The sequence below is a fragment of the Thunnus thynnus genome, chromosome 16 (genome assembly GCF_963924715.1).
Source record: "Thunnus thynnus chromosome 16, fThuThy2.1, whole genome shotgun sequence".
In the NCBI taxonomy this organism is placed as follows: domain Eukaryota; kingdom Metazoa; phylum Chordata; class Actinopteri; order Scombriformes; family Scombridae; genus Thunnus; species Thunnus thynnus.
In genome coordinates this window covers 21,371,027-21,386,367 of record NC_089532.1, presented here as the reverse complement: position 1 = coordinate 21,386,367, position 15,341 = coordinate 21,371,027, and the positions used below count along the sequence as shown (strand labels likewise).

General features: G+C 39.5%; 3 protein-coding genes across 5 annotated transcripts; 2 read left to right on the top strand and 1 right to left on the bottom strand.

Annotated features, from left to right (window-relative positions):
- Positions 1-635: 635 nt before the first annotated feature.
- LOC137199526 (probable histone deacetylase 1-B) lies at positions 636-6,614 on the top strand. 2 transcript variants are annotated; one of them, XM_067613868.1, is made up of 14 exons: positions 636-788; positions 1,518-1,630; positions 1,764-1,881; positions 1,986-2,060; positions 2,197-2,335; positions 2,567-2,708; positions 2,787-2,879; positions 2,972-3,080; positions 3,179-3,319; positions 4,675-4,783; positions 4,969-5,099; positions 5,250-5,402; positions 5,606-5,657; positions 5,749-6,614. In XM_067613868.1, the coding sequence occupies exons 1-14, from the start codon at positions 737-739 to the stop codon at positions 5,774-5,776; spliced, it is 1,455 nt and encodes a 484-aa protein (XP_067469969.1). In that variant the 5' UTR covers positions 636-736; the 3' UTR covers positions 5,777-6,614. The 2 variants fall into 2 exon arrangements, with proteins under 2 accessions (XP_067469969.1, XP_067469968.1); XM_067613867.1 differs by having other exon boundaries at positions 5,250-5,420.
- Positions 6,615-6,696: 82 nt separating this feature from the next.
- tmem54a (transmembrane protein 54a) lies at positions 6,697-11,175 on the bottom strand. The gene is made up of 6 exons (XM_067613869.1): positions 10,994-11,175; positions 9,628-9,824; positions 9,322-9,381; positions 8,774-8,968; positions 8,533-8,670; positions 6,697-7,146 (listed from the first exon to the last, which is right to left on the bottom strand). Exons 1-6 carry the CDS (start codon positions 11,004-11,006, stop codon positions 7,006-7,008), a joined length of 744 nt encoding a protein of 247 aa, XP_067469970.1. The 5' UTR covers positions 11,007-11,175; the 3' UTR covers positions 6,697-7,005.
- Positions 11,176-12,119: 944 nt separating this feature from the next.
- zpcx (zona pellucida protein C) lies at positions 12,120-14,802 on the top strand. 2 transcript variants are annotated; one of them, XM_067614687.1, is made up of 9 exons: positions 12,120-12,585; positions 12,656-12,768; positions 12,842-12,915; positions 12,999-13,170; positions 13,245-13,350; positions 13,428-13,513; positions 13,603-13,688; positions 13,813-14,653; positions 14,739-14,802. In XM_067614687.1, exons 1-9 carry the CDS (start codon positions 12,169-12,171, stop codon positions 14,755-14,757), a joined length of 1,914 nt encoding a protein of 637 aa, XP_067470788.1. In that variant the 5' UTR covers positions 12,120-12,168; the 3' UTR covers positions 14,758-14,802. The 2 variants fall into 2 exon arrangements, with proteins under 2 accessions (XP_067470788.1, XP_067470787.1); XM_067614686.1 differs by having other exon boundaries at positions 14,736-14,802.
- The last annotated feature ends 539 nt before the right edge of the window (positions 14,803-15,341 follow it).

Here is a 15,341-nt window from a genome sequence, read left to right as displayed (position 1 = left end):
GGTGATGTGACCTAGATACCAATACCAGATAAAACTTTTGATAAATGATAACTTGATTGGGTGAAAACTTTCAAATATGCCCCCAATAGGATGTTAAAAAATGTGTATCTTCTGGTGCACGTTGCCTGTTTGAGGGTTAAGTAAGAAATTGGTATAAATACTCTAGTCAAAAAGTCCTACAGGACTTTAATCTTTTCTAATTACCATACATTTCTAAAAAATCCTGTAGGAATTCAATAGGAAAAAGTTTGGGTTCTTTTAGGATTTTCTCAGTCCTACTCCTCTATTGGTTCCAATAAAATTCTTTAAGATGTCTGTACATTTCTAAAAATCCTATGAGGTATTATAATTGTCAGTATACGTAGTGAATATAACCTTTTGATTATTACGACAGTTTGTTGGTAGAACAGCACTACACGGGGGGCAGACCATAGACTTTATATAAAGATATTGATATGCATAGACTGTATATTAAGATCTTTATATACAGTCTATGTATTTAAATATTTTTATGTACATACCGTAGATAAACTGTATACAAAGATCTTTATATACGTAGTCTGTAGCCCATATAAAGATCTTTACAAACAGTTTATGGGACAGACTGTAACACTGTCGCCCCCTGCTGACACCCGCTAAAACTACATTGAATCGATCGGACGTGAGACAAACTATCCGCCTCTTGTCGCTGTTGTCTCTTGTGGTGTGCGGTGAAAGGCAGCCAAGAAGGACTAAAATGGCGCTTACTTCTCAAGGAACAAAGAAAAAAGTTTGCTACTACTATGATGGTGAGTACTTAATATGCCTGTACTTTTGCGGAGCGGTCGCACATATCGATGAAATCCGCCACTTTTGAGCCAACAAAGGCTGCCGTTTATTTCACCTCTTCGCTAACCTGGCACGTTAGCTAACGTTAGCTAGCTTGAGTCGCAGACGGCTCTCATCATCTCAGTCTGAGTACACACAGGGTTATAATACCCTAATAGTATTTTCACAATTTCCCTAAATACGCTGGCCGCTTTTAAAACCGTATTGCAGGCGTTTATTCAGCAGATGTTAGCACTTAAGTTAAATCGGTTAACGTCCCGAGCGTGCGAGCTAACAATGGGGATATGAGTAGCTACTACATTGTCACCTCAATTAACACGAAGCTAATATTAAAACGGCTTATCTCTGCCGTTAAAATATCAGAGTAAAGCGTGTAGTGATTATTTGATCGACATTAAAAGTTGCTTCTAGCAAAGTGCCACCTTGTAACCGAAGCTGAGTAGTTAATATAGTTTAATGGAGGCGATTTAATGCTAAACATGTTGGCTGTGAGAGAGAAAGAGGGAGGTCTGGCTGCAGGATCATAACTGAACATGCATGATATTGTTGAATTCCTGGACTTGACTTCTCAATGCATGCATCTCTTCTGCACAGACACAATGTGTAAAAGTGCCTTTTTATGTTTGTATTTGTTCAGTTTTTGCATGTAAACATGTTTTTTTTTTTTTTTTAATTTGCTTTCATTCTAGGTGATGTTGGAAATTATTACTATGGTCAAGGCCATCCCATGAAGCCCCACCGGATCCGCATGACACACAACCTGTTGCTCAACTATGGCCTCTACAGAAAGATGGAGATATATGTATGTTCAGTTACATTAACAGTGCTGCATAGTCAAAACACTAGACTTCAATAGCTTTTGCTGTGTGTGTGTGTGTGTGTGTGTGTGTGTGTGTGTGTGTGTCTCAGGAACTAATTTTTCCTCGCCGTTTCAGCGTCCACACAAAGCCAGCGGAGAGGAGATGACCAAGTATCACAGTGATGATTACATTAAGTTCCTGCGTTCCATCCGGCCAGACAACATGTCAGAGTACAGCAAACAGATGCAGAGATGTAAGTGTGGTCAGAGAGTATTATTTTTGTGTAATGAAACTGATTGCGTAAGGTAGAACGATATCAATAGTAATGGTGGTTAATTCTCTTCCACTTCTTTGCAGTTAATGTGGGGGAAGATTGTCCAGTGTTTGATGGTTTATTCGAGTTCTGCCAGCTCTCAGGAGGGGGCTCCGTTGGTAAGTTGTCTTTTTAAATACTGCTTAGACAGGCATGCTGTGTCGGACAATAATCATGCCGTCATTGCCCCAGTAATCTGTTAAGTTCGGCATTAAGCAGGCCGTTAATTCTTGCCTCTCTGCCTCTGTGCTCCAGCTGGTGCTGTGAAGTTGAACAAACAGCAGACAGACATAGCTATTAACTGGGCTGGAGGCCTGCATCACGCCAAGAAGTCTGAGGCCTCTGGATTTTGCTATGTCAATGACATCGTATTGGCTATTCTGGAGTTACTGAAGTGAGTATGAAAATCCTATACAGAAGCTCAGGTACACATTTGCTTTGAATGAGTGGATGGTACTCTAGATGGTTGATCAAATGTCTTTTTTTTGAAAATTTATGTTGGTTTCAGGGTCCAGTTGTTTTCCCAAGCAGGAGTTTTCAAGATATATTGTAAATACATAGTTTTGGAATATTTCAAATGACCACAAAAGTAGCAGGACTTTAATGCTATATTCCCTCTCTCCAGATACCACCAGAGAGTTCTGTACATTGATATCGACATCCATCATGGAGACGGTGTAGAGGAGGCCTTCTACACCACTGACCGTGTCATGACAGTTTCCTTCCACAAGTATGGAGAGTACTTCCCTGGCACTGGTGACCTGAGGGTAAGGTTGTGACAAATACAACACACATTGCCATAGTGGTAATATAGTGAATTGACACCTCCGTCTTGTTCTCCACAGGATATTGGTGCTGGGAAGGGTAAATACTACGCTGTGAATTACCCACTGAGGGATGGGATTGACGATGAGTCATATGAAGCCATATTCAAGCCTGTGAGTAAATATAGACTTGTTATGTTTTTGTAGTTGAGATCTCCTTTGACGTACAGGCACATTCTGAAGAGCGGATGTTGTTGTTTGTGTAGATCATGGCCAAGGTGATGGAGATGTACCAGCCCAGCGCAGTGGTTCTGCAGTGTGGAGCTGATTCACTGTCAGGAGACAGACTTGGCTGTTTTAATCTCACCATTAAAGGTAAGAGAAATTAAACATTTCTCTCCTCATGATGCTGCAAGCAAAGAAGACTGTAAGGCTTTTCGCTAAACATAATTTTTCCCGTGCTGTACATTCAGGCCATGCCAAGTGTGTGGAGTACATGAAAAGCTTCAACCTGCCGCTACTAATGCTGGGTGGAGGAGGCTACACCATCCGCAATGTGGCGCGCTGCTGGACCTACGAGACTGCTGTAGCTCTTGATACCTCCATCCCCAACGGTTAGTCTTTATGCACATGTTGCACTGAATATAACTAAAATCAGATTCTTCTCTGCTGGTAATCAAGAACTTGTCAGTATTGTAGTAGTATAAAACAAAACAATTCAATAAATTTAGCAACTTAAATATTTGGTAGGTGCAGTTTGTTGAAGGTTCAGTGTGTAAGAATTGGCCACCTGATCCAGACAAATAGGGGGCAGCATATCACCTTCCGCCCCAAACGCATCATCCTACCAACATTATCACTCACTGAATATCGCTTAAAGCTTTAAGCTGTTTACAGTGAATGTGTGCTATGTCGTTGTCAAGATATCAAAATGTTTCAGAGACATAAGAGCCAGTGGTAAATTACAAAAGAGCCGCGCAGATCAGAAACTGGTTGTACCATTGAGATGAGTTACAACATGACTCTAAGTAACAATTAAATAATCACACACATGCCCTGAAGGTAGGTGTCAATCAAAATGTCACAGAACTCATTAATGGAAAAACAGCATAATTTTTGCATTAATTGCAGCCATTTTACAACACAGTAATCCAGTAGAGACCCAATTTGTTGATAAATTTCAATATCGATCCAGTTATGATGCCAGATGGCCCGCGTTCACATAGCTGTTGCAACCCAGTGCACTTCATTGGATCAGCTGAAATGGACAGCTGAGCAACTGCTTTGGCAACATTGGTGCAACTTTCCAAATAGGCGTTATTTGGATAAAATGACCATATCAGTTAGTCTGCATGGTTAAGTTCTCGTCTGAAAAAATATTTAAACTTAATAAAATGACATTAACAGTTATACAGCGAAAATTTCAAAAGCGTTCAGCCTGGCTCCGCCATTACTGCCGGTGGGCTACGCCTTCTTCCTCTCATGACTGAGGGCAGACTGGATACTACAGTAACTCACTATCACCTCTGAGGTACAAAGTGGTATTACCAGACAGTATGGGCCAGAGCTAGGTGGTTAGCATGCTAACTTCAGTAGATATCTGCAACACAATACATGTGGGTAATTGACATAATGTCAAAACTGTTACTTCTTCACACTCTGTTGATAATTTTAGTTGATTGTGAAATATTTTATACTAAAATTCTGGCCAAATCTTACACATTATACCTTTTTAAAATATGAGGATTTGCAAAATAGTAATAGCAGGCTTTTTAGAAAACTTAATCTCTCCTCAAGTCATCTTGTATTAGGCAACACTTTGAATCTGTTATCTGCAATTAGATTTTAGTTTCTCTGCAGGTAAAAACAGACTAAAAACTTTTATGCAGTCCCATACAAACAATAAAATGATTCTATATTCATTAACTATTGATAAAAATGTATATTGATCATGTTCACTCCTCTCCAGAGCTCCCATACAACGACTACTTTGAGTACTTTGGACCAGACTTCAAGCTGCACATCAGCCCGTCCAACATGACCAACCAGAACACCAACGACTACCTGGAGAAGATCAAGTAAGTCCACGAAACAGCCATTCAAATGAACCTCTTGCTATTTTTCATTAGTCATTAAAACATTCATAATGTATGAAACATAATATTCCATAATGCACATTCAACAGTTGTGACTAAGTAGTTTGGGTATTGTCAGCAGTTACAGCAGCTTTCACTGTATGTTTAACTGTTTTTCTGTCCCCCAGGCAACGTCTGTTTGAGAATTTGCGTATGCTGCCACATGCCCCAGGAGTGCAGATGCAGGCCATCCCAGAGGATGCCATACAGGAGGACAGTGGAGACGAGGAGGAGGACGACCCCAACAAACGCATCTCCAGTAAGAACCTTAGTCATAATCTACACAATTACAGAAAAGTTTATATTCACACTTTTCTTCCAGACTCACACTCAAGTCATCTTGGAGTTAACCCTAACACAGTAGTGTATCTTGTTTTTTCATTTGACCCTCTCCTCTGTAAATGTTAAGTCCGTGCTCACGACAAGAGGATAGCGTGTGAGGAGGAGTTCTCTGACTCAGAGGATGAAGGCGAAGGAGGCCGTAGAAACGCAGCCAGCTTCAAGAAAGCCAAGCGAGCCAAGACTGAAGGAGAGAAAGAGGGAGAAGAAAAGGAGAAGAAAGGTGAGGAGGAAAAGAAAGGTATCTATTCATTTTTTTTTTCTCCATTCTCATCTCACCCTACACATCATTTTGTAAATTTTATTTGTAATTTTTATGAATTAACATTTATTTTAAAGGCAGAATGACAACATTCAAAGCTCATTCTTCCTTTAAGTCAGACTGTGTTATTACAATTGTTATTTATTTGTTTTTTCTTTTAATAGAAGTAAAAGAAGAAGAAAAGGTGCCGGAAGAGGAGAAAATGGACACATCAAAGTGAGAAAATGCTGCACACACTTATTGATGATGTTGTCCAGGAAATGGCTAATTGAGTGTTAATCATCTTCTTGCTCTGGGTCCTTTTTAGGCCAAAAGAGGAGTCCAAGACACCTTGAGGTCCTCAGTGCCCCTTGACGCCAATGCAACTGAAAAGAACAGATCTTAAAGCAGGTTTTTTTTTTTTTGTTTTGTTTTTTTGGATGAATCGTCTTTCCAGGCTGCTGCTGTGGAACGGACTATACATTTGTAATGAGGGATCCTTACCTTTCAGAATGGGATGGGGATCTAACCATGTTTTTTCTAGGACACCTTTACAATATTACTGTTTATGGACTGAAGTCAAATTGAGTGTTTTTTGAGTATTGTTTTTGTATTCTTTCTCATATTTGTCCTGAACCTTTTTATGCTATGACACAACTCTGTAAAAATGGCTTAGTACTTGTATGTTTTTATATATCTGATGGATTTAATTTATTTAAATCATAGATATTTTGGCTACTCCGTTTTACGTCTTTCAGCCCCACTTTTGTCCTGTGCCTTTTTGAATATGTAGTCAAAGCATGTTTGTATAATAGATCCTTTTCTGTAATACATTTGTGTCACTGGTCTTGCCTGCTAAAGTCACCAAGAATGGTTAAGAGGGTTGTATACACCTGAATACTTCTTACATGGCACAGTGTGAGTAAATTACAGTCTTATATTTTAGGTTATGATTTAGTATGTGTATTTTATTGACATCAAATTTCTGCAACTTCTGCCTCACAATATTGAAAACATTGAGTCCTGTCAAGTGGTGACAGATGTCAGGTTTAGATTCCTCTGAAATTTGGACTTGAATGTTCAAAACTGAAGGCAAGGCGAACGTCAGATTTAATTTGTTGTATATATTTGTATTTTGCAAACATGAGGAAAAGTGTTGACGCTTTCAACACCAATAAAAACCATAAAATATTATGTAGCTTTGTTCTGTAAAGTTTGAGTTTTTCTAAGTAAAATTATTATAAAGGTTGATGTCTGAATAAATGATTGACAACTAAAATGGAAAAAAAAAAGTATATTTTTGTAGTCAGGATACATGTAAAAGCTCTTTGCATTGTTAAGACAATATCAGTACACAAAATGTGATCATTTCAAGTCAAACCAATAGCAGTATTTTAATCAGGAAAATAACAATCATTTTGATATAAAGGGAAATAAAATGCTGTTGCTGGCTAGAGTCCCACAAATGTCTTCATTAGACATTCACAGTGTAACAGACACACTCAGTGCAACAGCTTCACAGATGACGCTGCGTTTTCTGCTCGAGCCCGGCGGTTTGCAACCTATCTCATTAGGTTTAGCTGCTTCAGAGCCATTCACTCTGCCGCTCCGCTGCAGTGTCGCAGTCCAGCAGTTCATCCTGCTCTACAGCCTCGGCTTCAACGTCAGTCTCTGGGTCTTGTGGTGGAGGTGATCTTTGGATTTCAACAGCTCTCTGGATACGCACCTGAAACATTACATGAAATGTAGTTTGAGTAAAGAAAAGCTAACTCAGGATGACACATACATTACATGACTGCTCCTATTAGCTGAGTATATGTATTCTGCTTGTATGCTGTCTTCAGTATGAATACATTTCATTATTAGGAAGGTAAGATATTCAATAAGTGAAGTCCCAGATAACTGTTCACACCTGCAATCTCAATGAAAAACTACAAAAGTAGCAAAAAATATCCAATAAAACTTAACATTTCTTTAAAATTAGCCACCAGACAGCTGTTTATTTATAAATACAGTAGTCCTTACTTAACTTAAGACTTTAACTTTAGATATCTCAACTTGTCTGGCCAATGAGCAAGAGAAGAAATGTAAACAACTTCTAAATCCTAGACTGACTTTTTGTATCGAAGACTCATCATGCAATTTCATATAGAATAAAACATGTAATCTGAACATGTTGGAAGTTAAAGTATTTGACCATAAAGCTGCCTGGTAATACATAACAATTAATACATGAGAATATTTGAAATCTGACGTGCAGTTTTGAAGACGAGGGGTTGATAAATGCTCTACTGAGTCACTGTTTACAATGTGTGCTATTTCTGTTTGTTTTTATTTCACTCTCAAGACTAAACTGTGTTCTCATGTTTTGTGAAAGCATGAGATGAGGGACACGGTTACCACACTGCCCTGTTCAACTTTGCTTTTGTCAGCAGGTCTAGACCGCTGGCTTCCATTGGATGTATTAAATTAAATGTCACAGTGCTATTTGTGGATATTATGAAGTCAGGTCAGTTTACTGTTAAAACTTTAGTTTGATCTGTTATTTTATGGCTGCAATGTTACTACTAAATCTTGTACTGGAAAGATAATTGGTATGACGCCGTAAACAAACTCAACTATAACTTATACAACTATACTAGTTGAATAATTTGGTAGTTTTTTAAAGACACATATTTTTAACCTCAAACAGTACAGTTCAGGATGTCATTCTGAGTAACAATGTCACAGTCAGGCAGGAAAGTGCTGATTTCTCTTGTAAAATTATACTTTCTCCTTCAGTGAATCCAGGTTACAATATAGTATTTGTCCCTTGCTATGTGATTTTTTCAGTTTAGTTCAAATGTTCTTCTTGTTTTAGAAGATTTTAGGAACTCATAGTTTCAACTTCATTTTTCTGCTTTGGAAAACGATCACTGCCCCATTTACATTTATGCAAAAAACATTTTTCATATTTAAAAAAAAGCAACCGACTGAAATGATTAACTAACTTTGTTCTCACTCTATACGTGACACAATAAGGTGACAAAACATAGCAATTCACACTCTCACACACACTGCCAGTGACAAATAATGCAGGCCTCTCTATTAGTACATCCAGTGAGCAGCTTACCCTCTTTGCCCGGATCGGCCTCTTCCTGCACGGGCAGAGGTAGAGGAACGAGGTACAGGCAGCAAAGCAGCGGAAGGAAAACACCATTTCCACCACAGACATGAAGATGAGCGGAACCCACAGGATGATTGTGGTCCCCTGGTTGACAAAACAAAAAGTTGCCAGCACATAATTAATCACTAAACTCTTCTTTTTTGCAGTGTGAAAACTGCTACAAGACAAATATTTACACTGAACTTACATAGATTCGGGTGGGGTCAAAGGGGCATTCGTATGTGATACTGGAAGAACCGACATTAGCATCGGAAAACTTGCAGTGTGTTAGTAGGCTCCAGCCTTTATGCACAATGGCCGTCACCATGGAAACGGACAAGCCCAAGGTGGTGGCAACTGCCAAGAGACCTGCCAGGAAGCTGATGACCAACAGGACCCACTTCTGCAAGGACAACATGACAATGTGATAGCTGTTAAAGATAAAGACTTTAAGCTAGTGAGTGACAGACATTTTCCTCATAACAGATCATGTGTTTATGTTAAGTGGAGCAGAAATCACAGGTGAGTCAATTTTGTGAGGAAGGACGTCCTATTTAAATCTATTCTTTAATTCTACATTTGCATTTACGTATGTTTTTCATCTGTTTAAACAGTTATCTTTCATATCTCCACAAACCACACACACACACACACACACACAACAACACACTCACTCACTCAAAAGCAAAGGGCAAGTTCTAACAGGAGCCAGCAAATGACATATGTGAGTACTGAATAGAGGGGAACACTTTTTACCAGGATCCTGCTTTTCTTGTTTTTGGACAGGACAATGGCCATTATTCCACCAATAATTCCCTGAGGAGCACAAGACACACGTTGAGTAAAAACACACACATCACTTTCATCACAGACGATGGAATATTGCTACTCAAATTAACACAGTTTTACAAGTATACACTGCATTGTGATCAGACATGCAGGAACCACAGAGAAGAAGAAAACTAGTTCATACTTCTCCAGTTTGGTTCCACTGTAAAAAAAAAAAACTACTGTTCACAGCCCCATCATGTGTGCAGGAGTGCATCATCGTCTGCCACTTACCACCAAGCCTGCCACAATGGCAAGGACATTAGAGATGGCGTACACCATGATGCGAGCCGTCGTGTGCACGTTGATGTGCCTGAGCACGGCACCATGCACCAGTGCTCCGAGAAGAAAGTTGACATGGCCCACCAGCACCAGCCCCAGGCCGATCTTCATCAGGGCTTTGTTGTCTTTGAGGCTGGAGCAGCATATTCCTATAGAAAGCAGAAACATGTTCTCTTGACCTCTCAGCTTTGGGTGCTGTGACCAAAATCCAAAAAATAAACAACTAATTGTGACATTGTGTTTGCTGTATAATAGCACATACTGTCAGACTGAAGCCTGTGACTTATGGGATTAGACTATAGGTAAATACCAGTTGTGAAAGCATTAGTACATGTTGACAGGAATCAACATGATATACACCATTAAATGACGATACACACATACTTTTATTTAAAGTGATGTGAAATATACAGCTAACTGCATCTGAGAACTTGTCTGAGTGCCTTGCAGAGTTCTTTGCAGTGATGTGGTTTCAGCGCTGCAAAAAGAAAGCAGGCCAGCGGTTTGCACACCATGACAGCTCTTGAGAATAAAGCAGTTACCAGAATTATCCCGGACCCCCGCAGTCTGAACATCTTTATTCAACTGACAACAGAGCGTTGCAAAATGGTGCCGCTATAGGCAAAGATTTAGAGTTTCTGGTGGATTTTTTGTTTTTTGTTTTTTTTCCTCTGAGGAAAGGTGAGAGGCACCCACCCATAGAGGGCCATATAAGCCCCCTCCTGAACCACACAGGACAAAGGTTTGGGTGGGGTGTTCAAACATTCACCACCACATTGATGTGGCCTGAGGGGTCAAGTAGACATAGTTACCTGCTACTAGTCTGTCTCATGCATTCCCACTGCTGGTGGAGTGACTCAGTGTTTTTGGTCACAATATTGTTAGTCTAATGTTTGCTGCCATTCAGGTTGTCACACATAGTCACTGTAAACCCCAACAAAAACCACTATGACCTCATATAATATGATACTGAATCTATAGACACCTTATTAGACTTGATATATATTATATAATCCTTTGTTGTTGATGTTTTCTGATAGTTAAACATTATCATATCACAGGTTTCACTGTAGTCTATGTATTTATTAATTCACACCTCTCTCATGCTTACTAATGTCTGATAAGTCGTCTTTAGACAAAACAGACAGGTGAACACGACATTAAGTACGTTATGAGCTCCGTTAAACATCAAAAACTGTAACGTCTCTATCCCTCTGAGTTCCGTTTACAACCGCGCAGACCACGCCTAAAAACTTCAGCACGCAACATGCCCACATAGTCTGTCAGTTTGGTCAATCACGTGTAAAAGTGAACTTACCTGAATGTGCCATGGTGGATTTTTCGTCCTCTTATACCATATTAGTGTAAAAGTCGTGTTAATGTCATTTCTGACAGTTTTTTGACACTCTGCTTTTGTCGGGTTCTTGTCTTCCTCTACCGCCGCTCACCTGGCTCTACAACCGCCTACCTGTGCGGACGCTCCGCCCCACTACGCATCATAGTATTCACCAGGTAAAGAGTCACATCATATGGATCTTTAGTTTCCCACGTGTATAAACCAGTTTTGCTGCTTGATTGCAAGCAATTTTCCTGTTGAGTTTTTTTTTTATTCATTTATGTGATATGATCACTCTGGCCTACTTGGCTAGAGGCTGGTATACAAATGCTGACACACATCTTTACTGATACAACATTATGCTCAGTATAATGTAATGTTAAGATAATGACTGAGATGATGATAGTTGTTGTTTTGTAAATGGACAGATAATACAGATATGTGCTCTCCTGTTTGTGATTTGTGCTCTTTCTCTTTCTCTTTTTTCTCTTTCTTTTCTTTAACTCTTGTTTCCGTTACATCTTATTTTTCAGGTTTACATATTTATTTATTCTTTCTCTTTTTTTGTTTTTTTAGAGGGAAAATATTTTAAAAATAGAAGAAAATGTGACCTGTAATGTGTAAACGTGTGACTTAATTCCCACATGAATACAATTGTTTTAAAAAAAAAGAAGTCATCATGTACACAATTTTATCTTTAAACATTATACCAGCATGAAACCATAAAATATCACAGTCACAATGTATTAGGAACAGTACAGGAATATTATAAAATTCAGATTTTTCATTATCCATGGCTTTGATGTATTATATTATTATTGAAGATGGGGAAGATTTTTGTTACTGAATTTGAATTTAACAAAAATCCTAATTATCTGAATTTTTTGCAGTCAGAAATAAAATGAACAAAAGTAATATTTTATTATAACTGCCACCTGCCCCATGCCTCACAGTAAAACATAAAATCAAAAGAATCACTGGCTACACTGGTGTTAAAGAGTGAAAGTGCTCAGAATCCCATCTTGAACGCAGCATAAGTGCTTATCAGCCTCGTTAGCTTGATTGCCAACACCTGTGCCTCCTGCCACTGCACCTTATCAACGACACACTCTGGCAGGGAGAGTAATCAGAGTGGTTGGCCCACTTTGAGGTTTGCAATGGGGACTGCAGAGATATTTCTGTGCATTTTTGTTGGAAATTTCATTCCTGTTCATTCAGTAATACAACAGGATGCTGCATTTTCACAAGCTTTTCCAGGATTTTTTGAAAATATCATGCGCTTTCCATTTGAAAGAAATTTTGATTTCCCTCCATTTGACACCATCTTCAGCTCCTGGCGATCCCGGACCCCTGACTTTCACATCCTTTCTGAATTACCTCCAATCATGAAGGTTCCCAGAGTACAGGTTTCTTGTGATGAATCTCAGCTAACATTGCTGGTTGATAAGAGATTGAACGGTGTCACACTGAACGGAGAGGAGATACAGTTGGGTGACGGCTGCTATAGCAACGGAGAGCTACCAAACCAATTTGTCTTCACTTACAGCTTTGATCAATGTGGAACTACTCACTCGGTGAGCTGACCAAATTATTGTGTGGTTATCTTATGTCTACAGAATTTTCTAAAACCATCTTGTCTCACAGATGCAGAACGGATTGGAGGTATTCTCCAACGTTCTCCACTTAAATCTCCAAAATCCTCCCTCTACCTGGTGGCCATCTCCTCTTACAGTGGACGTCTCCTGCATGACAAAGAGGTGCATCTATTGAGTTAGCGAAACATCTGTAAGTGTTCATAAATAAAGGTGCTAAAGTTTAATGTCTTTTCAGGTCAAATCCAAACTTCTTTGTCTCAGCTGCACTTCCTGACAAGGGCAGGAGTTTTAACATAAAGGCCATGAATCGTGAGTTCAACATGAAACATGCAATTGGACTCAATTGTATATTTGTGGACACAAACTATATCTTTACTTTTTTCCCCCTGCAGCATCATGGACCAGCACAGCAGAGTCCAATATCTATAAAAGAGGCCAGGTTGTGAATCTCCAGGTTTCTGCTGAAACCAGAGCTGATCAGCAGCTTTTCATCCAGTCCTGCTTCGTCTCTGCATCTCCAGAGCCTCAGACTAGACCTAGACATGCAGTCATACTGAATAAAGGGTAAGCAGTCAGGAAAAAATTCATCTCCACTGCAATGTTTGTTTATATTCACCTGTGATACTGTTATCTGCCAGGTGCACAGCTCCCTTGGGTTCTCCTCATGCTGTTATACAGTTTGTGGCTTCCAACAGAGCAGATATGGTTAATGTTGCTCTGAACACTTCGTATCTGATTTCTGAGGTGAGTTTTATAAAGTGGTTTCACTGTGTCTCTGCTGTTCAGCTGTATGACCTTGTGAACTCTTGCTTCTCCTGAAGATGTACATCCACTGTAGTGTGCTCATCTCAGGCCAGGGGGTCACCCCTGGCTCCAAATCCTGCAACTACAACATGATCCAGTCAAGGTATTTGTACAGCCCACACATAAAACTGTCTTATGTGACCTCCTTTTTTTTTTTTTTTTTTTTTAATTACTAAGATTTGTCTCTTTCAGATGGGAGGAGCTAAGTGGAAATATAGAGGTGTGCAGCTGCTGTAGCTCAAAGTGTAAAGGCCTGTCTGTCAAGCACCTTCCAGATGGTCTGTTTTTTTTTTTTTTTTTTTTTTTTTTTTTTTTTTTTTTGTTTTTTGGTTGCCAAAAGGTGCAACAACATGGACTTTTCTGGTCTCCAACAGTGACTAACTACCAAACATGTCCTTTCAGATGCCAAGGCTATCATCAGCACTGGACCCTTAATCATTGTGGACAAAGAAGATGAGATTAGACCTGCACCTTCAGTCTCTGAACCACAAGAAACATCCAACATCCCTGTTACGGACACCATGCAGTCTGATGCTGCGGTGCCTGAGGACACATTTGTTTCTGGTACTTCTGTCTCAAGAAGCAAGTTCTCTGAATCGCAGTGGTCCTCTCCCCCACAGGGTGTAGTGGTTGTGAGTCAGGACCCTGTTGCCAGGCTGACCGTCTGGCTACCTGGACAGGTGCAGGATATCGAACACAGTGACGATATTGGCTCTCAAGTGGTACACAACTCTACAGCTCAGTTGCAACCAAGCAACATGATATCAAATGACCTTCCTGAGCTGCAGACTTCAACTACAGATCAGGAGTCTGTTTTGAATACACCCACAAAGAAGATCAGAGAAAGCCCAACTAAACAAGGAAATGAAATTCCTGTATGGGATCTGAATCTTATGACGCTGGTTGATGGATGGGTTATTCCTTCTGAAGCCCCGCCAGCTGAGATGAATATAAATGACCTAAACCAGAATGATTTTAACCAAATGAGAGACGAGCCAGCCCAAAGGTGGACGGATGCAGCTATAATGCACCAAGACAAAACAAATGATGCCCAGCCAATAATCCGCTCCAAACTCCAGTTTTCAAAGAGCACAGATGGAACACAGACACTGAGTTATGAGGAAGAAGCAGTGAAGCAACATGAGGGAAAAGGTGCAATCAGAAGATTCGGGGTAGATGGAATTAAGAGGAAACAGGAGCCCAGACAGAGGGGACTGCTTTCAACTTTCCTGGATTTGTTGAGGTACCTAATCTTTACTTTGATTCGGTTCTTTTGTATGTTCCATGCATGTGAACTATTACTAACTTATTTATCTCGTTCCCAGGAGGCTGGACAAAGCAGAGTAATTGCAACATCATGGTAACAAATTGAATAAACCTATTGAGCAATAATCCAGTTGTTTGCTTCTTTAATATATTTTAATATAAAGTAGTTTTTGGTTTTCTACAGTAAATTGATAAGCAGAGCAGGTTTTCACTTCAACCAACAAATATACCAGCTCATTCATTTCATTACTTTTCTGCAAAAGTATCCTTGGTTTTTATTTTATATTTTAATTCCAAATGAGAGGCTGTCCACATCAAAAAGCCTTTCTGCCTCAGGCTGAGCAAAACCAAATACAAAAATGACAAAGTAATAAAAATGCATAAATAACAGAAAAATGGGGATATCTCATTAACTTAAATATATCTAGTAATGAAAACAACTTAAGACCTTTCTTGTCTTTCACAAGTTTCAGTGACTAAAGAGTTGTATCTTATTATCCTAATGGTTCAAACTGGATTCAGTCTTAAAGTATCTACATTTATGTATTTAAAAAAATCCTCCCCAATAACAACACAATAAGGCTGTCACCGTTATGGCTTTATGGTAAACCTATTCTAGCCTATTCCCACCCAGATGTCGCTGTGGGGAGCTGGGCTCTGTAGTT